The sequence below is a fragment of the Mangifera indica genome, chromosome 5 (genome assembly GCF_011075055.1).
Source record: "Mangifera indica cultivar Alphonso chromosome 5, CATAS_Mindica_2.1, whole genome shotgun sequence".
Taxonomy (NCBI): Eukaryota; Viridiplantae; Streptophyta; class Magnoliopsida; order Sapindales; family Anacardiaceae; genus Mangifera; species Mangifera indica.
In genome coordinates this window covers 11,905,691-11,928,584 of record NC_058141.1, presented here as the reverse complement: position 1 = coordinate 11,928,584, position 22,894 = coordinate 11,905,691, and the positions used below count along the sequence as shown (strand labels likewise).

General features: G+C 33.0%; 3 protein-coding genes across 7 annotated transcripts; 2 read left to right on the top strand and 1 right to left on the bottom strand.

Moving 5' to 3' along the window:
• LOC123217682 (protein GOLVEN 6-like) lies at window positions 1-1,383 on the top strand. 2 transcript variants are annotated; one of them, XM_044638781.1, is made up of 4 exons: window positions 1-250; window positions 348-400; window positions 518-584; window positions 1,018-1,383. In XM_044638781.1, exons 1-4 carry the CDS (start codon window positions 142-144, stop codon window positions 1,176-1,178), a joined length of 390 nt encoding a protein of 129 aa, XP_044494716.1. In that variant the 5' UTR covers window positions 1-141; the 3' UTR covers window positions 1,179-1,383. The 2 variants fall into 2 exon arrangements, with proteins under 2 accessions (XP_044494716.1, XP_044494715.1); XM_044638780.1 differs by having other exon boundaries at window positions 348-406.
• A 2,260-nt stretch (window positions 1,384-3,643) lies between these two features.
• Window positions 3,644-8,758, top strand: LOC123215388 (protease 2). Of its 2 annotated transcripts, none has more exons than XM_044635453.1 (11): window positions 3,644-4,124; window positions 4,478-4,641; window positions 5,103-5,325; window positions 5,414-5,514; window positions 5,652-5,857; window positions 5,936-6,070; window positions 6,442-6,570; window positions 6,826-7,241; window positions 7,626-7,842; window positions 8,105-8,298; window positions 8,415-8,758. In XM_044635453.1, exons 1-11 carry the CDS (start codon window positions 3,778-3,780, stop codon window positions 8,599-8,601), a joined length of 2,319 nt encoding a protein of 772 aa, XP_044491388.1. In that variant the 5' UTR covers window positions 3,644-3,777; the 3' UTR covers window positions 8,602-8,758. The 2 variants fall into 2 exon arrangements, with proteins under 2 accessions (XP_044491388.1, XP_044491387.1); XM_044635452.1 differs by having other exon boundaries at window positions 5,414-5,562.
• A 1,218-nt stretch (window positions 8,759-9,976) lies between these two features.
• Window positions 9,977-14,673, bottom strand: LOC123215810 (transcription factor BIM2-like). 3 transcript variants are annotated; one of them, XM_044636055.1, is made up of 8 exons: window positions 14,408-14,673; window positions 14,236-14,318; window positions 13,728-13,799; window positions 13,529-13,624; window positions 12,719-12,850; window positions 12,211-12,608; window positions 10,752-10,881; window positions 9,977-10,366 (listed from the first exon to the last, which is right to left on the bottom strand). In XM_044636055.1, the coding sequence occupies exons 1-8, from the start codon at window positions 14,439-14,441 to the stop codon at window positions 10,337-10,339; spliced, it is 975 nt and encodes a 324-aa protein (XP_044491990.1). In that variant the 5' UTR covers window positions 14,442-14,673; the 3' UTR covers window positions 9,977-10,336. The 3 variants fall into 3 exon arrangements, with proteins under 3 accessions (XP_044491990.1, XP_044491991.1, XP_044491992.1); XM_044636056.1 differs by having other exon boundaries at window positions 13,728-13,797; window positions 14,236-14,298; XM_044636057.1 differs by lacking the exon at window positions 12,719-12,850 and having other exon boundaries at window positions 14,408-14,670.
• Between the last annotated feature and the right edge of the window lie 8,221 nt (window positions 14,674-22,894).

The following is a 22,894-nucleotide window of genomic DNA, read 5'->3' as shown; positions in this document are numbered from 1 at the left end:
TTGTGCTTTGTGTTTGTGCATCTCTATTTACTTTCTCTTTCTCTGATCTAAGGGTTTTCCTTGTCCAATATAAACTCCAAGGCCACACCCACTTCAGACCATTCCTTTTATGCAGTATTATCTCCAGGGTTGTAATTAATCATGGAGTTTATGGTGATTACTTTGTTTTTCAAAATTAGTCTCTTCTTATTATTGCAAGCGCCCTGTGCTTCTTCTCTTCAAATTCAAGTGCAATATTCACATGAAAAAGGTAGGCATGCATGCACTTGTGAATTTCTAGCTCTTTTTTCTGATCTCTTCTATGAACATCATGAGCTTATATTATGAATAATCTGTACTATGAGCAGCCATTGAAGTACAGCTTTCTGATCTGCCAAGAAAGCTCAGAGTCACTGCTGAAGTAACAGTAGGAATCTCCTCTTAAAGAATCCAAGTCTTGTTTTTGTTTGACACCCATAATTCCGAGGAATATATATTTCTACAACTTACCATTTTCCACTTATGTTTTTCAAAATAGGTTAAACAACATGGAGCTCCGGATACGATGTCAAGCAACAAGCAGCAGAATGAGCCTGTCCATTCTGGTAATCATTTATTAAACTACTTCTTAATTTCTTTAGCTTCCCTGTTAATTTCTCATTAATATATACATAAAATGAGAAAGTACAGCCATTTTACGAAACAGTTGAGGTCATTTCTGAATTATATTGTTGTTATGAATAGCACAGCAAAAAACACTAGTTGTTGCCAGCGCCAGGACCTATGAATGATATGCCAACACCACTTTAATTCTCTTCCTTTTCTTTCTTTCCTTTTTCTGTCAAGAAAAAAGAGCTCCTTGCTTCTTTACATAAACTCTTGACGAATAACTTCCATATACAGTTGAGTTTAAAACTTTACTTTCAAACATTTAAAAAAGCACTGATCAAACCCTCTTAATTTATAACACAAAAAGTATACATATTTATATGCATATTATAAAAAGCCATTACATTATAGTGAATGTGAATTGTGTAGGGAAGACAAAAAATAAAGAAAAAGGAGTGATGCATGGAAGCAAAGGGACATGGCGAGAATGGGTGGAGGGAACAGACACATCACAATATTTTACTATGGATTATTCTCATGTTAAAAGACGACGCCCCATACATAACAAGGCCTTGCCGGTTGGTCCCTAAAATATGCCCGCATCTCAGTACAAATAGATCGACCCCTTTTTCGTTACAATTTTGTTGATTTTTGTAATTACGAAATTGAGGAAGGTGTCGTTTCTTCATATGTATAATGGGCGACATTGTTGTTGCAAATTCTATAACATCTCTTGGTTTGCTAGTCAAACGAGGCTACAAACAAACCCCAATATTTGGAGACAAGCTTTCACAATTTCCTAACAAATTTAATTATTCCGTTAATATATTATTATTATTTTATGCCCCTCCTATTTCAAATAGTTTAAACATAGTCTGGAGGTGGGTGACAGATGAAAGCAATTACCCTTGATGCCCTTTTAACATTTCTAAATATTTTTATTATTAAATTGGTTCAAAATAATTCAACATTCATGGTACTAATTGTACGGGTTTGGTGTAAAAAATTGTTTCATTTAATAAATGAAAAGAAATAATATAGCATACTTGTCTTTTTATTTGATTAACATCATTTTTTGAATTTAATTTTTAAATTATTGTGCGGATTTAAGAGAAAGACAAGACACAGTCTGTTCCTCAGTGACAAGTTAGCCAAATCCCTGAGCAACAGAATTAAAGTTCCAGGGCTGTCTGAATGAGATTAAGACCTCCATCGGGGAGATGCTCTTTTATCCCCATGTTAAAAATTTGTCCCTAGAATTGTTACCCCTTTTACTTCCAAGTTACTTAAACCAAGGATTTTACGTTGACTTGGAAAGGCTTCTCCAGAACCCCCAAAGCCTCCTCTATCAAATTTGCCTGGACCTTCAAAACCACCTCTATTTGAATCTCTTCTACCTCTAAAGCTCCCTTTGTCTGAGCCATCCCTCCAACTTCCCTCACTTGTTCTAATATCAAATGTCTTTGTTTTGTTACCCCAATTAGAATCCTTATTCCCACTAGCATCACTAGATTCAAAATTGTTCAATTATCAAACTTAAATATGGTTAGTCACATTTTGTACTTAATGTTAAAGTATTATTTATTATATATGTGTATACAGTCCCACACGTACATACATGCATTCCTGGTAAAATTAAACGGGCATCACTATCTCAAGTACTCAATGAACCGGGGTGTAAACACTTAGCGATATTGCTTGAACCAGTAATCTGTTAAGGCACATTGGCTCGCCTCTGCTCCAAAAATACTTGGCACATCCTCCCAACTCGGGGTGTTTTCTATCCTTCATTTCAACATATTGGGAATTTTCCCACATCCCAAGCTCTCAACAAAATCCCTTAGGTTTTGTATGGTTTGGTAGATCCGAACCTATAAAATAAAAATTAATGTTCATAGTTAGTTAAACATAAAATAAAGAAAAAGTTAACAATTAAATATTATTATAACAACAAAAATACTTACTTGGAATATTAAAGAAAAACTATTAGCACATAATTACATAGTGGGGGTACTTCTACAAAAGATGAGTACCGATGGGTAATATTCACATAATTCTTCTGTACAACCTATTTCATCAAATCATTCGTTAAATTTCACATTATAATATCTCTTGGGTAATGGTTAAAAACATCTAAATCATTTACCAATATCATAAGACAGTCTAAAACCATTAGTTTAATAGTATTTTCGTTGTTGTCCCCCCAAGCTTTTGCCCTGAAAATCAAATACAAATCTCTATAACTAACTCAATTGCATTCAATTGTTTTGCCCTTGAGACCGATACATATGATTATACGTTAGTTTGATGACTAAACCTCTATCCGATCATTGAGACAAACTCCAAAAGACTAAACGTTTACTTCATTTAGTTAAAACCAAAACACTAATAAAATCTCTCAACTATTCACTTGTCAAAAAAAGGCCAAATGTAGGAGAACATTAGTAAACCCATGCACCTCTGTACCATTAAATGGTACAAAGCGTATCCTTTAAAAAAGCTTGATCTCACTCTGACTCAACTTTCCTTGAAATTTTTCCTATTGTGTTCTAATACACTCTCACATTTAGTTGCACTATAAAGTGATGTGCTTAATGAAACTTATATTGTCCTTCCTCAAAATTAATTGAATATGCAAACCTTGTAGACTTATCTTCTATAATAGTTGATCTCTATAATAATAATAATAAAAAAAAAACAAAATTCATATTAGTTAAATTTAATTAAGTGTTAAAGCAAGTAAAATGTTAAAAATTTTAATAAACATACTTCATAAAAAATTTACATGAAAATAATTTAAAATATAAAATACCATTTTATCCCCTAATAGGTGTGATTTGAAAAAGTTTTATTTACCACCACTAGACATCACAAATATATGGAGATTTTGGATAAACCGAGAAAGTGATTTGAAATAAGTTAACTTTAAATATTTGAGTAATTCTGGCCAATGTCATTTTTTCAATTATATTCGTATAATTATTAGATTTATTATAATTAATATCATATGGTTAAAATATTTTAAACAATTTCATTTTCAAATGAGAGAAATAAGAGATATAGGAAGAAAGAAATGATTTTTCCTTACAGAGAATACAAGAATTGTTTCATTTTCCCTTTTTTCTCTTTCACATTCACATTCCCATTCCCGTCTCCTCCAAACCCTCGCTTTATTGTTGTTCTACGACTATGGCTCTTTCTTCCCGCTTAACCTCCATATTGCCCCTCTCGTTTCACTTAATCCCCGCCATATCCTGTTCCAGAGCTGTACACACCTTCCCTTCAACCTCACAACCCCCTCCTCTCGCAAAGAAAGTTCCTTTCACACTCTCTGCTCCTGGACTCACTTGGCAGGACCCTTACTATTGGATGAGAAACACCAATGATCCTGATTTTATTGACTACCTCAACCAAGAAAATTCTTATGCTCAAGCTTTTATGGCTGACACGGAAAACCTGCGCCGTACTCTCTTCTCTCAGATGAAAAACAGAATGCCCGCCAGAATTTCAACTCCTCCTGAGCGTTGGGGACCTTGGTTTGTCCGTTTTATTCCCACTTCATTTCATGCTTTTTCCTGGTTCCCATGTTTTTTCCTTTTTGTTCCTTTTTTTTTTTTTTTTTTGGGGTTAATGGGGAATGCTACTGTGCTAGCTATGGTACACAGCATCATATTAGTAGCAGTAACATAGAGCGTTGTAATTGGTAAATTTACCATTTTGATGCTGTTACTGGTGGCCTTAGTACTCCTTTGTGGTTATGAAGTTCAAATTTGGTCAATAAACATTGTTCTGGAAGTGTTACTGTTTACCGTCACTGTGATCACACACACTTTATAGTGGAAAATGTGTTTGGAATCAATGATTTGTGACTTTGTTACTACTGTTATAGGTTGTACTACCAGTACATACCAGAAGGGAAAGAATACCCAGTTCTATGTAGGAGCATAGGGAACGAGGAAAGAGGTTGGATGAAGACTATTCTTCGCAATGTGAGAGGACAATTTGGAAAGGAGGAGATTTTGCTTGATTGGAATGAAATTGCTGAAAAAATTGGTGGGTTTTGCTTCCTCATATGTGTGACAATCCCCTTAAGATTTCTCAGTACTTATGTTGAGCTGATGGAATTTATTATCCTTCTTTACCAACTTTTTGGTCCTTCTAAGAGGCAGAAACAAATGTATATTCTACTTAAAGGAGCTTAGTAAATTACAATTCTGTTGGTTGTCCTTATACTGGTGTGAAAGAGCTTCATTTGGAGTTTAAATTGCTTAATTCTGTGCATGGTGGTTATGCTATGTTGCTCATTAAGAATTTTCCTGCCAAAATGGAAGGACATTTTTAAAGGAAAGTGTAAATAGATATGAGGTGAATCAAGATGATAGCACTGATAATGTCCATGTTAATATGCCTCATAAAGTGTTTTATACAACTCTTTTGCAGTGCTTGTACATGATAGTAGTGATTGATTTTTATTTTTGTGATTTTAACTTTACCTCGTGTAATTGCTGTTTTAGGTTATGTTCATGTGGGTACATGTCGAGTTTCTCCGGACCACAATTTTTTAGCATACACACTTGATACTTCTGGCTGTGAACAATTCATGCTACAAATTAAGGACCTCAGAAATGGATGTATGGTTCCAAGGTTACCAGTTGATGGGGTTGTCAGCTTGGCATGGGCTCAAGATAGCAAGACTCTCTTTTATACTATCTCGGATGAAAATCAACGGCCTTCCAGGCAAATTAATCTAAGCCATGTTTGATCCATTTTTCTTTAGGGTGGGGATGTTTGCTCCTATACTTATATGTTTATTTTTTTCCTTCAGGGTCCTCTGCACAAAGCTCAGTTCGGATGGTACTGATGATATCCCAGTTTTTTCAGAAAGGGATTCCAACTTTTGTGTGGATATAACAAGCACCAAAGATGGCAAGTTCATAACTGTGAATTCAAACTCAAGGACTTCTTCCGAGGAAGGAATTTACCAGTTCATTTTGTTGTGTCTAAGTTTATACGATAGTTGTTTTATTTTTGGGAGATTAATATCCATTTTTCATGTATTACAGGTATATGTGATAGATGCAGCCGACCCATTAGGTGGCTACATAAAGTACATAAGCGTGTTTCTGGAGTACAATATTTTTTGGAACATCACTATGGTTTATTCTATATTCTCACAAATGCTCCTCTAGGTGAAAATGAGGGATCGTTGGTTGGAAACTATTACTTGACTACGTGCCAAGTTGAAGAAATGCACTCAGCTAACTGGCAGGTATCTTTATTTTTCTAATAGAATCTCTTTTTTAAGCATATCCTTTTTCCTCATTACATACTTATTTTTTCTTCTCAGAATATCATTCTTCCAGGTGAAGATATCAGCTTACAAGATATGGACATTTTTAATGGACATCTGGTGCTCTCTCTCAATAAGAAAGGTGTCCCCATGTTATGTTCTATCAGTTTACCAATGAACTTTGATTGCAAGGTATGAATACTTGTATTGTCACATTCTTACTTTCACAAAATTATCAAAAGCACCACCTTACATATCAGTGATAATTACCCTGTTTTGTGTTGCATCTTATTGAAGTCTGTCATTATAGATTCATCACCAGGTATGAAATGAAAACTAATGTTGATTTGGCAAAGAAAGACTATGATTTATTTTGAATGAGTTTGTTATGGAATTATGTACATTCTTGCATAGAAAAGTTCTTTGTAAGATAAGTTGTTTGTTTTTCTCCCTTTGTTTGCAGTGTTAGCAAATAGCCAAAAGTGAAGCAATATTGCCACCATTAGTTTTACATTCATAAACATATTTGTTATTCATTTAATCTTTCCTGAGTTGTTATGCAGCATCAGATGGAGCTTGAGAATCTTAATCCATGGTTTTTTCCTCTGCCATCATACTCATGTAGTGTGCTTCCTGGTTCAAACCATGATTTCATGAGCTTTGTATACCGTGCAGTGCTTTCATCTCCTGTGGTACAACTTCTAATAAACTTGCTAGATTGACATTATATATACCATGTGCTTTGGAGCTTTCTCTCTCTCTCTAGCAGTTAGTTTTATCACTGAAATAGTTGGAAATGGTCAGACACTTCCACCGACTGTCTGGCCATTTGATGCTTATTCTTAGATTTTTACAGTATTTAAAATTCTAACTTTTATTCAAAAAAAAAAAAAATCAACATTTATTTGATTAAATGAAGTTCCTGTAATTTCTTCTGGAATGTACAGATGCCCGATGTGATTGTCGACTACGACATGTTGAGACAAACATTCTCAATTGTTCAGCAAGAGGAAGTTAGGGGTGTTTCTGGTAATGCTGGATTCTTTTCTTCTGCACATGAGCTAGACACCACAGAACTTATCAACACACATAACTACAAGGCTGATAATTACCAAAATATCGGATTGCAGAAATGGAAGACCTTTTCCAGTTCCTATTGTTGTGAGACAAGGGAAGTTGTCTCCCATGATGGTGTTAAGGTTCCATTGACCATTTTGTTCTCAAAAAAATCCTGGCAGAGGGATCAGTGTCCTGGACTCTTACAAGCCTATGGAGCATATGGAGAAGTTCTGGATAAAAGTTGGTGTGCAGACCGCTTGAGTTTACTCGATCGTGGTTGGGTGCTGGCATTTGCTGATGTTAGGTTTGTTGATTGGATCTTCTTTATGGTTATTTTTCTCATTGACCAATGTGGCAATGATAATCTGAATACATTTTGCAACAGTCAAATTTTTTTTATAAGTTGAAAAAAGAAAACTACCTGTATGTTATGAATATTCCAGGACTTTTGTATTCACGTCTACAGGTCTAGTGATTTTGGTTTTCTATTTGTGTGATGTTTTGGTTATATCCGTTATTGTCATCATCTATATTTGGTGTGGTTTCACTTGATATCAAGTGTAACTGTTTGTTTGAACTAATTTATCAAATACTACTCTGTCACTATCTTCTTCATTGAAATATAAAATGTCATTGGTTGTACTTTTGAAATATTTACTATTCAAATGATTTTTTTTTTGTTGGCCAGGGGTGGTGGTGGGGATGATTCTTCATGGCACAAATTTGGAAGTGGATTATATAAAAGAAATTCTATTGATGATTTTATATTATGTGGCAACTACTTGGTTAATGAGGGCTTTGTTTGTCGAAATAAACTTGGTGCCATTGGATATAGTGCGGGATGTATACTCGTGGGGGCAGCAATAAACATGTTCCCAAAATTGTTTCGTGCTGCCATTTTGAAGGTTAGACATTAATGTAGCATAAAATATCATATTTCCCAATATTAGAGTGTTCTGTTAGCCTCATAAAGTGGATCTTGTTCTATGATTTTTGCTCGGATTATGCTTGATGTAGAGGAAAGAAAAACAAATGATCTGAACCCTGTTATTTTCTCACTATAATGATAGGAACAAAATGCATGGTATATATTGCTAATTTTTAACTATTAGTATTTCTTGTACAGTTTAAATCTTGTCACTGACATTTAGTTAATGTTAACATCAGGTTCCATTTCTTGATATCTGCACCACATTGTTGGACCCCAGCTTACCTCTTACCACGCTTGACTACGAAGAATTTGGCAACCCTCAGATACAATCCCAATTTGAGTACATTCGAAGTTATTCTCCTTATGATAATATTCCTTGTGGTGTTTGCTGTCCTTCAATGCTAGTTACATCGTCGTTTCATGATTCAAGGCAATTTCATATCTTGTGTTTTCCTACGGTTGACAATTAGCAGCTCTTATATGCCCTACATTACATATGTACATTATATCAACTAACTTGTGCTGGTGAATTATAATTTTTTTCAGAGTTGGAGTCTGGGAAGCTGCCAAATGGGTAGCTAAAGTACGGGAAATCACTTGTTCTGCTTGTTCTCGGTCAGTAATTCTGAAGACAAATATGAATGGAGGGCATTTCGGAGAAGGCGGTCGGTATAGTCAATGTGAGGAAACGGCCTATGATTATGCTTTTCTGATGAAAGTTATGGGGAGTTGATAGCAATGTCAAACATGACAAACTTTTTGGGGGAACAGAGCTGAAAGTTAGACTCCCAAGAAATTTTGATGATTTATGGGTGCATTTAATACTTCATTTAAGATTGAAACCCCTATAATTAACCAGGTTAATAACCCAAGAGATTTTGATGATAGCATCCGAAGCTTCATTTTGAAAGTTTGATGTTTCATTAATTTTGTTAATATTTAATTCTGAAATACTTAACCAAAAAAAAAATAAAATTGAAACAATCAGCCCATCGTTTTATATTCTGGATTTAATTGCAATATTGCAAGTGCATGTTACATTTATCGAATTGAGTTTGTTAAATAAATTAATTTAGTCATATATGCTATCGTTTAGATAGTTTCACATGTTCTAATGTTTTTGTTTTTTCAAAATGAAGAAAACTACAAATCTCGTTAAAATGCAAATAGAAGTCCAAAAAATTTATAAAAATCTTTTTGGAATACAATTTTAAAACTAGAGCTCTCTCACACTCTTAACCTTGCCCAATCTCTCACGTTTATGTTGCACACCTAGGTGATTTCTACCACTACTCTTGTTGTGCCAGGTGATCGAACCTCGTTGAATGGGCTTCTTGCTCCATGTTGTCGCCTCCCATGCTGACCGTTTAAGCTGAAGCTTCCTCAGTAGTAATTTTTTGGCTTTTTTGCTTCTGTTTCTTAATCTCATTGGCCTTATTGTTCCTTAATGAATTTAAGTTTTGTGTGAAAAAATGTGATTTATAGCAATAAGGGAGTGAAAAAATGGTTTAAGCTAAACCTTGGGCTGGAAATGTGAATCACTCTTTAAAAACGAGAAAAATGTCATAACATATGCCGTAAGCTAAAACATCAACGGATTTTGAAAGCCAAAAACCAATCACAAACAGTCCCATTACCAGGACCAGCCAACCAAACGAACCCAGGATGGGAAAGTAGGCTTTGTTATTAATATTATACCTTTTATGTATTATTTTGCAACATCTGCCAAATTTTGAGAGCCCAAGGGTTCATAGGATGCCAAATTACTTCAGATTGGCCATTATAAACATACACACAACAACAACACATCACAGATAACAAAACCAACAAACAACCAAGAAGCTGTAAAGAGCCAAAACCCCCACAAAGCTTGGTTCCTGAGGAACCTCAAAGGCCATGCTACACATGAAAAGCTAATTATTAGATTGCTTTATTAGAACATGTTTGGAAATTCTGATGTAATAATATCCTGAAGCACAAATAATTTGCTTTCACAAAAACATCTTATTCCAACACAGAAGATTATACAATATTGACTGATACCTGTTTGCAATTTTATTAAATATTTCCAATTGAAAATTTTGCACACAGAAACAACTAACCCATCATCCAAGCAATTGGACCCCAACCGGTCCCTACTTCATATAATTTAAATCATTATATATGATACACAGTAAAGGAAATGGCATCCCCTGAACATAAATCACATGACCAAATACATAAACATACAATTCAAGTTGTTAGGCTTAATATGAGTCCCACAATATATGGCACAACTCAAGGAAACCAAATGCATGCCTGTACAACAACTGAAGGAGAAAAACCAATAGAAACAGAATGGAAGAAAGGACGGAAGAAAAATTAAAGGCAAAAACAAAGACACTGAACATGCCATACTGGCTGTGTGTCTTCAACCACTTCTGAGATCTGAGTCTACACTGCTGCTTAATTCCTAAGTTTTGCATGCCCTAATTGCCAGAGAGGTTATTTTCAGGATCCTGGTAAAAAGTAAAAATTGATATTGTCAACTAAATCAAACATAAATAATAGTAAAATTAACTGATGTAGACTTGCAACTGAATAAAAGGCTCTGCACATACAGAAGTGTGTGGTGCTTACTCTTTTTGTAGTGATTTGGTGTGAAAGAAATACGAGGATTTTGGAGAAAAAGTTGAGGAAGAAAATAATTCATTGTGGGACAAAGTAGTTTTTTTCATCCTTGTGGGCTTTCAAAAGACTTCAAAGGTAATTCATCTAGTTTTGTCAGATTTTAGGGTTACTTATCATTTATAACCCAAAAATTTAACCACCATGCTAAAACAAACCCATCTTAATCACACAAACCCAGACTGAAATCATTTATGCTATTTATCCACTGCATACCTTCTCAATGGAAGTTCCAGACATCAACTTTCTGTCTGATCGCTTCCCCAGATTAATCTGCACTGAGATGTTGGCCTGCGACAGATCTAGACCAGCATTCTCCAGTGCTTGAGTCAGACTATTCAACAACCTGCTTGACACCAAATATCATTTATATAAGCATATTGCAATATAAAATCTAAATCTTAGAGAAAGCCTCAAAGAAATGTGATAAATATGTCAGTTAGCACTCACCAATTGAATTTTTTTCAAAGAAGAAATTAGAAAAAAGGATTTCAACTTTTAAAGAACAAATACTTGAACAGAAATGAAGAGCATTTTTATGGAAAAGAGACATAAGTATAAAAACACCAAAAACTATGTGAAGAAAAAAATAAATACAAATGAGCAAATAAAGATATTTAGTATGAAAAAACAAAACCAATAAAATGAGTAAAGGTGAATGAGAAAGATCTCATCACACAAAACTTGAAAGATCAACCACCTAAACCATGTCTTAAGTCTCAATACATTTTGCTACAACACCACACATATGGAAAGGCACCTTTCAAAAAGTCACTGATCTATTATAAATTAATTAAGATCAGTCATGGGATCCATAAATTGCAACAAGAACTATAGAACATGGATCTATATAGAGCGACGAGAAATGCAGACTTTTAACAGAATATGATGACCAATTCTTGCTGCATATTGGTGCCCACAAAAATTTCAAACCAAGCCTTACCATTTATAGAGCAATACATAGGCATTACTTGTAGTATATCTGAAATCTCAATGATCAGAGAATTAAAAGACCAAGATTAGTATCATACACGAACTCTTTTAAATATTGATGTGAAATAGGCTTCCACCAAAAAAATTGAATAAAAAATTAAGTTCTTGTTTTCTCTCATAGGTTAAAGAACTGATGGCAAACTACAGCTTCTAACAAGAGAAGATATGCCACTACAGAACAAATGCACCCATTTCCTATGCTCCATAAAGAACAATCCATATATAGCAACTCCCCATAATTCCACCACACAACTCAAATACAATTGTTGCTAAGTAATAATTAAGAGAGATAAAATTTATGCCTCACTTTTTTTCCACATATCTGCGTAATTGGAGATCATAAAACTAACAAAAAGAAACACACCCTCAAGGGGTAGCTTAAATGGCAAAAGAAGAGACTTCATATATAAGAAAACATGGGTTTAAGTCTTCTCTGGACATATCAAGATCAAACTTTTGATTTATCTATTTAAGTGATTGTAGGATTAGTCACTAAACTTGAGGTTTGTTCTACTCGGGTGGGGCTCCTTGTTATCAAAAAAAAAAAATGTTGGAAACACTTGAAGAGGGAAACCCAACAAGACTTTAGATGTTCTCAATATAAATGATAGTAGTCAGCCCGATAATTGGTGTACCATATATTTAAAAAAAAAAAAAAACATAATTCTTTTATGGTGCCCACCCTTGGGAGTAGACACTTGATATGCTAATTGTCCCCCCTTCAACTGTCAGCTCCTCTTGGTTAACTATATCACCAGCAGTAGGACACTCATTAGACTGTGCATCAGAAACCGATCTGTGAAGAGGATGCACAAGCATAATATCATTTCTTATAGCAGACGGTATGTTCCCCTGCAAAGACGTGGGCAGAGATATTCCCTTGTTTGCTAACTCCGATTGCTGGTCTATTTTGCAGGCAACATCCCTGCTAGGATCAGACTCTAATGGGTTCTGTGAGCTTGTTAGCATGGTTGGATTAACACTGTCATCAAATTTCCTAGGAAAAATTGATCCTGGATCAGAACCATTTTTGGCATGCGGTTGACCAGCAAAACTCTGAACAAGCCAGTGACTATTTCTCTGTTACAAACAGAGCACAATGAGTTAACATGAAAAGTTTCTAAGCCCAACAGCTGTTCACCATTGTCCCTCCCAGGAAGAAGAAAAAAGGAATCGCATAAGAACCTAACTTTAAATACTTCTTGCAGATAGAGAGGCAAAGGGTACTGGACTTTCTGAGCAAAGGAAATAGAAAAGCAACTGATGTAGCTAAACAGAGAAGCCAAAGATTCTAAGAGAAATTTGAGTCCCAAGTCATAGCACTACAATCACTGCACAACTTTGTTACGATCAAACCCAATAACAAAATGTAAGAAATACTAAGATGAAATAAATTATCATGTCTTAGATGAAATAATGAAAGGTATTGCAATTTCCCTTCTTTCTTTTTAATTTTAATCTCTTTTTTTTTTTTTTCTAAATTTGTAAATACTATGCCAATCCATTGACAAAGCATTATTCCTAAGAATCATGTCAAAATTAACTGAAGCATCGGCAACTTCTATCAGAATCCAAAGTCCTACAAGGAAAATATAAATTTCCAAATTTACTCAATTAAGTGGTTCACAAGGTAAATTCTATAATTAACAATCATAAATCATTTACAATGCCCCTGAATCATAGTGCACATCTTTCTATACTTTCAAGACACTTCGGAAGGATGCAAGCAATATATGCAAATCAAACACCACAAGATTCAATATGCAAATATCAAATGATTGGATGCACAAAAAAAATCATATTTGGCTCAAATTCTCTAACTAATATGTAAGGAATTCTATCTCATCAGTATTGAACCCTATACCAGAAGAATTTGCATATCAATGACTGTTAATAGCTGCTATCAAACAAAGGCACAGGGATGGACATCCTATAGATAAACTTTTCTTTTTGACTGGAACATATAGATAAACATAGAGAATTAAGCATGGGAACTTTACCCATTGCATCAATTTTGTGGGTTCAGAACTCCAATCCTGGTATGTACCCTCATATTTTTGCACTTTTTCCTGTAAAAATTGGACATGGTCGATCACCTGCAGAGGGAAAACAATATTCATTCACCAAATTTGAAGAAAAAAAATTTCTCGGCTTAACTTTACATATACACTATCGTTCATTTCCACATGTATGACAAACCTCTAATAGAAATGATGCCGTATCTCTCTTTTGATCACTATGAGGTATGAGGCCTCTCAATATCTGAAATCTGGAAGCAACAGATTACAGTTAAACAAACTCTATGAACATAACTAAAAAGACTTTTTTTTTCTCAAATTTCAATTCACAAAAAATAAAGCAAATTCCAAACTTTGACAAGTTTGCCATTGCTACTGTACTAATCATGCATCACCAGCAATATCCAAAATTAAAACAATAAAATTTACTAATTATGGTTGTATTTTATTAAAAAAATATATATATGTAGAGAGATTTATAATGTTATTATTTCCACACTGAATGTCACCACTACGATGATGTGAGCTCCAGTAACGTTAGCAGAATTGTAGTCGGGGCAAGCAACAAAGCAATTCCTCAAAATATGGCAGCAAAACGAGATACATGATGAGATTACGAGAGGAAGAAGTCGTGAAAAGGAAAAATTCAGAAATGAGAAGGAACTCAAAGTATGGAAATAAACAAATACCTCATTAATCTTGCTGCGTCTTCGCTGCTCAGTAACAGAATGCTTGGATCGTATAGCACTAGCCTTATCATTGTTTTTACCATGTAAGAAATCACATATGAATTTAATCAAATAATACGTACATAACCATAAAAAAATGAACAACGACAGAAAATGGATCTAGTACTGGTACCTTTTATGTTAGAAGTGGTTTCTTTCTTAGACATAAATTATTCGTCGTCGTATTGATTCGGCTGGGATGTTATCATTACCGGAGATGACAGTCTTTGGTTGCAACGGCCGGCGAAACTAGGTGGTGGCGGTGGTGTTTTGGAAAATAAGTGGGAGGCGGGGTGTGATTGGATGTGGGTAAGTTCATGTTATTCCCGTGTGCTTTTGTTTTGATTTGCCGCGAAAGTGAAATTCCTATCATTCGAATAGACAGCATGATGGTGAATTGATTCGAACTTTATTTGGTGAATTGATTTGCCGCTCGTGCTGTATTTATGTCAAAAGACATAATGAATTCTTAAATTCATGTTTGTGAATTTTTTTAAATTTAAACATTTATTTATTATTTAATTTTTATTAGAATTTTATTTCAAATTAAAGTTAAAATCATTATATTACTTAGAAATATTAAAAAAATTATAATTTTATCTTTTTTTTTATTTTAAAAACTGACAATTTTATTTCAACTTCAACTTTTTTATTTTAAAAAATGATTTTTTCCCCTTAAATTTTTTTTATAATTTACTTTCTTCCCTCTCTAACAACTATCCAAAAACAAGACAAAGAGAAGTCTCTTATTTCCAGCAAATGTCTCTTTGTGGACAAAGGCGAAAAGACGTTTTTTGGTGATGAGAGATGTTTCTTCATTTCGTCTTCGGATGGTCGTCAAAGAAAAAAAAAAAAAGAAAACTAAGGAATTAAGGAAGGAGGGGAATTCACTTTTCAAAATTGAAAAAGTAAAGGTTAGACTAAAATTGTCAGTTTTCAAAACTTGAGAAAAAAATAGAATAAAATTATAATATTTTTAATAAAATAATAGTTTTACCCTTAATCATAACAAAAAATTCTAACAACAGTTAGACAATGGATGAATGTTTAAATTTTTTAAAGTTAACAAGTATAAATTTGAGATTTCACTATACTTGGTTGGAAATAAGCCTTTTGGTCCTGTATTTATATGTGTTTTTTTTTTTTTAACTTTTTCAATGCAAAACATGATCTGTCTTCTATTTTTAACTTTACCAAACGAAGTCATTCACGTTGGGTATGCATAAGAATCGCAACAAATAGGGGTAGAGAGGAGATCTCAATTCCTGTTCTTGTTTTTCAAGGAATATCAATCTCTATCTCTGTTCTCATTGTAGAGATAATAAAGATTTTTCATCTCCTCTTTACGAAAAAAATATGTTCCCTATTTCCATAGAGAAAAATCTTTTTCTCGTACCTTCTAGACACAATATAAATATATTCTTTTCTTGTACTTGCGGGGAAAAATCTCCTCTTATACCTCTAAATATAATATAAATATATTAAATAACAAAATTAAGTAAAATTAAAATTTTACTCACTATTTCAAATGTCATTAATATCATATATTAACCAATTGAATATACACAATAAAAACCTAAGTAAATTAGAAAAACATAAATAATATAAAACTATAAAGATACGTTAATATTTTAAATAAATTAATTAATATAAAAAGGGTGGGGACGGGAAATGATACATTATTTCTGCCCTGATTGTTTGGATTTTTTTGTCCCCATTATAGTTTTTATCGAGAAATCTATTTTCTGTTACGGTTAGGAAGGGTCGAGGCTTTTAAATTTGGATAGAAATCGACATCTCTAGGTAGACATATACAAAAAATACAATCAAGTTCGTCTTTTCACTGCTTGCACTACTCTATTAAGTTTGATGCCAATTCAATTAAGAGAAGAGTAAACAATCATAAACACAACAAATGATATAATAAACATCACCAAAATTATCATGATTCGGGTATTGAATGAGAACCCCTACTTGAAAAAATTTTCGATCTTGGATTGACATCTGCTATTTGTTATTCAAGTTTGCTATCATCTAACTTGTTAGTATAACATGATGACAAATCTAAAACATTTAAGGTGTCAAACGCATTATATTCTGTAGGTAACTCAATCTTGTAAGCATTGTCATTGACACGTTCTAACATTTTGAATAGTTTGTCAACTATTAGTGCCAGTTCCTGAATCTGTTTGTTGGGAAATACTATTCTCAATGGTGAATCCACACCAAGTCTCTTGGCTTGAAAATGATCCTTTTGCAATGTTTGTCAACCTTTTTTTTGTATCGTTCATTTTACTTTTTGATGTGTTTACAGACCTGACCATGTAGCTCTTCAATCAACTTAGTTTACTAAACTAGTTGATAATTGATAACAATGCTTCGTGCAAAGAAGAGATTGGATTACACCCATATACAATCTCAAAGGGAATTTTCCTTGTAGCTTTGTGACCAGTTGTACGTGAACTCTGTTTGTGCCAACACAAAGTCCCACTGCTTCATATTGTCTCTAACCAAACTTCCTAATAGGTTTCTCAAGCTCCAATTCATTATCTCAATTTTCCCATTAGTTTAAGGGTTATTAGATTAACTAAACTACAACTTGGCACCCATCTTCCACCATAAAATACACCTAAAGTGTCTCACAAACTTGACATCTCAATTCAATGTCAACAGATTAGAAACTCCATGCAGCTTAACAATTTAACGTAAAAATAATTGTACAATCTATGAAGCATCAAAAGTCTTATTATAAGGAATTATGATGCTTATAATACTCTAAAAATCTCAGTATTGCATAGAATTTTTTACCGTAGGTAGAGTCACTAGAGCCAGCACATTAGCATTTTAAGATGGGCTAAGGAGTGAGAAATACAATTTCATTCAGTTAAATATGGTTAGTAAATATATGATGTTGAAGACGGTGTAAAAATAAAAATTGTTTGAGTTTCGGGGTGTATTCAGACTAGAATCAAGGTAACAATAGAAGGATAGTAGTGGGTTTGGTTTTCGAAGATAGGATTCGTGATGGGTTTGGTTTTCTTTTCTTTTGACAAATATTAAGGCCAAATGACTATTTCCCATCCAAAGTCTGGAACAAACTCAACTTCTCATTGGTTAATTATAAAAAATTCAAATATCCACCCATCGATTAAATTTCATTATTATTGTCAAGGTTAAAATCATCATTTAATATAAATAATTAAAAAAATTATAAATTCATCACATTTCCCCTCAAGTTTAAAAACTAACAATTTCCTCTCCTGACCTTACCCTCACCCAAAGTATAAAAAACAACTATTTTCCCCTTAAGGTTTGCATTTTCTCCTTTGTCGTTTCTTTAGCAATCGGAGCTTGCCAACCTCCACCCTCCCATCTCCGGACAAGAATGACATGTGTCACATGGATCCTTATCGAAAAATTATCGACAGACCTCTTGTTGACTGATGATTCGTCCTCATTTGGGAGATCGAAAGGTGGAGGTTGGCCAATTCTGATTGTCATAAAAACATTAAGGGAGAAAATGCAAATCCTATGAGAGAGATAATCATTTTTCAAATTTTAAGTGACGGGAAGATTGAGATAAAATTGTTAGTTTTTAAATTTGAGGAAAAATGTGATAAATTTATAATTTTTTCAAATATTTTTATTAAATAATAATTTTAACCCTGACAATAATAGTAAAATTTAATAAATATATGAGTATTTAAAATTCTAATAATTAACAAATGAGAAACTAAGTTTGCACCAAACCTTAGGTGGCTAAAATAATAATAATAGTCCACGTTAGATGTAAGGGAAAAAGACTGAAATTTAAAAGGACACCCGTGGCAATTGAAAAGTCCAAACTCCTACCTATAACCTAACTTCTGTTGACTTTTTTTGTTAAAATGAGGGATAAAATGATCATTTTATTATTTATATTAAAAAAGTTATAAATTTTATTACTTTCTCTCAGGTTTTAGAAACTAATATTTCACCATTACTTGAAGTTTTTGAATTTTGAAAAGTAATATTTGCATCCCTAAACCAAAGGTTTCCATATTTTTTAAACTATAGTCGCCCCCTAAAACTTTCAAAAATAGCAATCTCACCTACACTCTTCAATTTCAGCGTTTAGATCTATTTCGGTGTCATCTCCAGTCTCTTCCTTCTCCTGGTGCTTTAAAAAACCATGCAATAAAGAGAAGAAGATCCTTTCATTGCACAGTGTGACGAAGAGACGAAAATCTCTTTGTTGCATTGCGTGACGAAAAGATAAAGACCTCTTAGTCACATGGTTTTTCGATGCACTGAGAGAAAAAAAAGACTAGAGAGAACGTTGAAAGGGATTTGAAAACAGAAGTTGAAGAGTGAAGGTGAGATTGCTGTTTTTGAAAGTTTTGAAAGGTTACTATAGTTTAAAAAATATGAAAACCTTAAATTTGAAGTTGAAAATATTGTTTTTCATAATTTGAGAACTTTAGAAAAAAGGTAAAATATTAGTTTTTAAAACTTGAGAGAAAAATAATAAAACTTATAACTTTTTATATAAACAGTAAAATAATTATTTTATCTATTATCTTAATAAAAAAAAGTTAACCGGAGTTAGGTTATGAGTAAGAGATTAGGTTTTTCGATTGTCAGCTAAAAGTTGGGTGGAACTCGTCTTTTGGCCTTACATTTAATCAGCCGCATCTACCTCCTCTGAATCAGACAAAGCAAGATGCGCAGCGGGCGGGCCTGTGACTTAAAAAAACGCCCAGCAAGCCCTAAACCAGGGGCGCACCTGATTCAAATACAAACGTATCGATTAATCCACGTGCACCGCCCACTGGAATTCATCTTTCTATTTTTATTATTCTAAATACAACCACCTACTGTTTATTTTCTCATTTAAAATCCCCGACCCTTTTCGTTTGTATTGCCGTTACAATTTTAACATCTGCTTCCCTCTTCTAAAATAAGCTATATGGTAACTTTCTTTTTATTATTATGACTATTAAATCTTAATGTTAGTTAATTAATTTTACGTAATATAAAGTTTAATTTTTATATTTATAAGTGTAATATATTCTAATATAGTATTATAGTATAAGTTAGATGATAGGTCTAATCGTTTAAAATATTTTTAGATATAAATGATAGTATATCTATCAAAACAAACTCAGTCAAATGATAAACTTAATAACCTATGAGAATTGTATTTAAGGGAAAATATTGAAGATTAAAAGAAAAACAATCTCACATCTAATAAAAATAAGTAAAGTAAATTACATGTAAATATGATAGATTAGATCTTATCACAAGTTAATTAATTTTGTATAATATAAGTTTCAGTAAAAAAAAATCCCACATATAATAAAAATGAGTAAAGTGAATAGTATATAAGTGTAGTGGATTTGACCTTAACACAATGTTTTGTGCAATATTAATTTTGATCTCTACCTTTATATTGGGTTTTAAATTCTATGTTTATAGGTTCAATATATTATAACATGATATTAGAGTACAAAAATAGATTTAGCATATATTCTGACATGCTATTATAGCACAAGAACAGACTGTTGGCTCCAATATATTTTGATATGGTATCGTAGACTCAAGAACAGAGTCTTGGGTTTTGATTTCTACATTTATACGTATAATATATTCTAACGCAACGTATACTCTGACATGGTATTAAAATACAAGAACATATATGGTATCAAAGCACAAGAACATACTTAATTAAACGACGAGTCTAACAATTTATGGTGATTGTACTTGAGAAAAAATGTTAAAGAATAAAAGTAAAAGAGTCTTACATATAATAAAAGTGAGTACAATGAGCAATACATAAGTGCGATGGATTAAACTTTAATACAAGTTAATTAATAATATAAGTTTTAATTTACACAATTATAGGGTTAATATATTTTAACATGGTATCAGAGCATAAGAACGAACTAAGCACACAATAAACCTGACAGTATATGGGGGTTACATTTGAGAGAGAATATTGACGACTAAAAAAAAAAGAGTCAAATATTTAATAAAAGTGAGTGATATATAAATATAATAAATTGAATCTTACGATAAATTAAATTATTTTGTATAATATAAATTTTGATCTTTATATTTATAAATCTAATATATTTCAACACTGTAATTCAATAGATTTTGTTGCTGGTAGGCATGGATGATATGTCAGTTTTGATATGAACATAACATAATAAAGTTTGTTTTGTAGATAAATGCAATGCATCAACCATTTCCCTGAGTTATTCTGTCACACCCATTCCTCTTCCATGCCAATTTCATTTTATTCAAAATCAATATCAGATGCATGCATAACCAATCACATTATTTCAACATAATTTAATCACCGGTGTATACGTGTACAAGATTTTTATGGATAAGAATCTTTAAAAACAATTATTTATTCAGATTTTTAGGCTAGATGCTGAAGGAATCCTTTTTTATAATTTATTTAATTACGCTAAACAAGCAAGAATATAAAATAGGAGTTAAAATTGATGAATGAACACGTGGCAGGATAATACCGACAGATCAGATGGTGAGTCGAGTGGTGTGGTCGGGTGGGGACTTGTACTCTTTTATTTGTTAGACCAAATTAAAATCAATTCAACCCTTGACCGACCGAACCGACCGGACCGCTTTGCACGTCCTTTTGTTTTTTAATTACTAGATCCAGTGTACCCCAGATGAGAGTCAAATACAGTTTGGTCCATGTGGTTTAGTCAAAATTCCACTAAATGTAATACAAGTGTAGGGTAAAACGCTACCGTAATTCTGTTTCGTTATTTAATTTTCATCAGCGGGTATGATTTGTGACAGGTGTCCATGTTTTACTAATTGATTTGAAGATTTTAATTTAATTATATTTATTAGGTTTCATTGATAATATTAATAATTTGTTGCACATGATCTTAGTTTTTTTTTTTCCAAATATTTTTTCATTCATTGTATATTATTTTGGTTTTTATATTTGACATCTCTTCAACTACAAAATTACTGAAACCACCCATTTCAATTTTTGTACCCATAAAAGAAAATAATTTTATTTCAATTATGAAAAACTAGTTAACTGTAGAAAAATAATAACAACAATAATATATTATGTTATTACAGAATCCAAATCACATTAAGCTACACAGATAGGAGAAATGCAATTTTCACCCGGCCCAACGTTGGGGCAAACAGATCTAGTACGAAACACATTACAAGTTAAGCACCTGAAAGAAGGGGTATTTTCGTCACCTCACTGTTTTTCTCTGTACTTTAGGCATTTAAGAATTGAGCAATGCTATGTGTACCTATTTTGGGTACATAATTCATGTATACAATAATGTGTCATCATGTAATTAGGTGATTTTAAAATATGTGTCATTATACCAAGGTTTAAAGAACCGAACCGGATGATAAACCGTTTTAAGGTTCGGTTTTGATTGAACCGGTCAGACCGTTTTGACCGGCCGATTCAACCGGAATTTTAATTTATAACTTTTGCAACTTCAAAAAAAAAAATTGAAAATTTTGTATTCTAATAAATTACTAGTTCAACTGCTAATTTATTCATTTTCTTTTTTGCTTTATCACTGATAAATTTATTGGTTCGAAACATCCTGCATATTGTGTTGCATGATGTTTTCCCATTTGATAAATTTATGTTAGAATGACAGTAAAATATTAAAATCAGAGAGGATTGCATTGGATGTCTTTAAAGGGTTCCCAAATGAAGAGTTTTTTTCCCCAGACTTATCCCTAACGAATACATTACCAGTAAAAGATCAACACTCTTAACTCTCAAAGCACTTTACATGATAAAATATTGAAAATAAAATAGCCAAAAACTAAAATACATATTTATATTATATTCAGTGAATCAACATTAAGAATCTTCCCGAGAAGTCGTCACTGTTATCAATAGAAGTCATCGTCGTCATTATCGTCGGAAGTCATCCATGTACATGACAGTGAAGTTTTCTGCACTTCAGTAGGAAGAGGCAAACGGTCGTCGGCTGGATGCAAGCTTTTGCGTCGACAGTTCAAAAGTTACAATCGAATCGAATGCAAAAATTTTGAGTCAACTGGATGTGTTTAATTTAGGACTGAATTCTGTGAAGAATGTGAATGGGTTTAGTTATTTAGGGTTGCCGGGTAAGCTGGGTTTTGTGCACTGGAAAAATTTTCCAGAAATTTTGCATGTTAAATTTCATGTTTCCACTGAACCAAACCAAAGATGAACCGGTTGGAACCTTGAACCGGAGACCAACCTCCGGTCCAATCGTGGTTCAATCCGAATTTTAAATAAAAACGGTTTTTTATAAAACAAAATTGCTTAAACCACTGGTTCACGGTTCGTCCCGATCGACCGGCTGGTCCGGTCCGGTTATTAAAACCATGCATTATACGATAAAAAAAAATCTAATCACATAATAATATTTTATCTGTGTATATAAATTATGTATCAAAAATAGGTATACATAGTTTTATAGTTAAGAATTAAAACAAAAACCTTCCATTCGACAGTAACTGCATCGGCCACCTGGGTGACCCAATCTATTATCTCCACGTCACCGTACCCAATCAAACGGCTTTGATTCCTTCCCTCTCCTTGAATCCTGCGGCTCTCATGTGG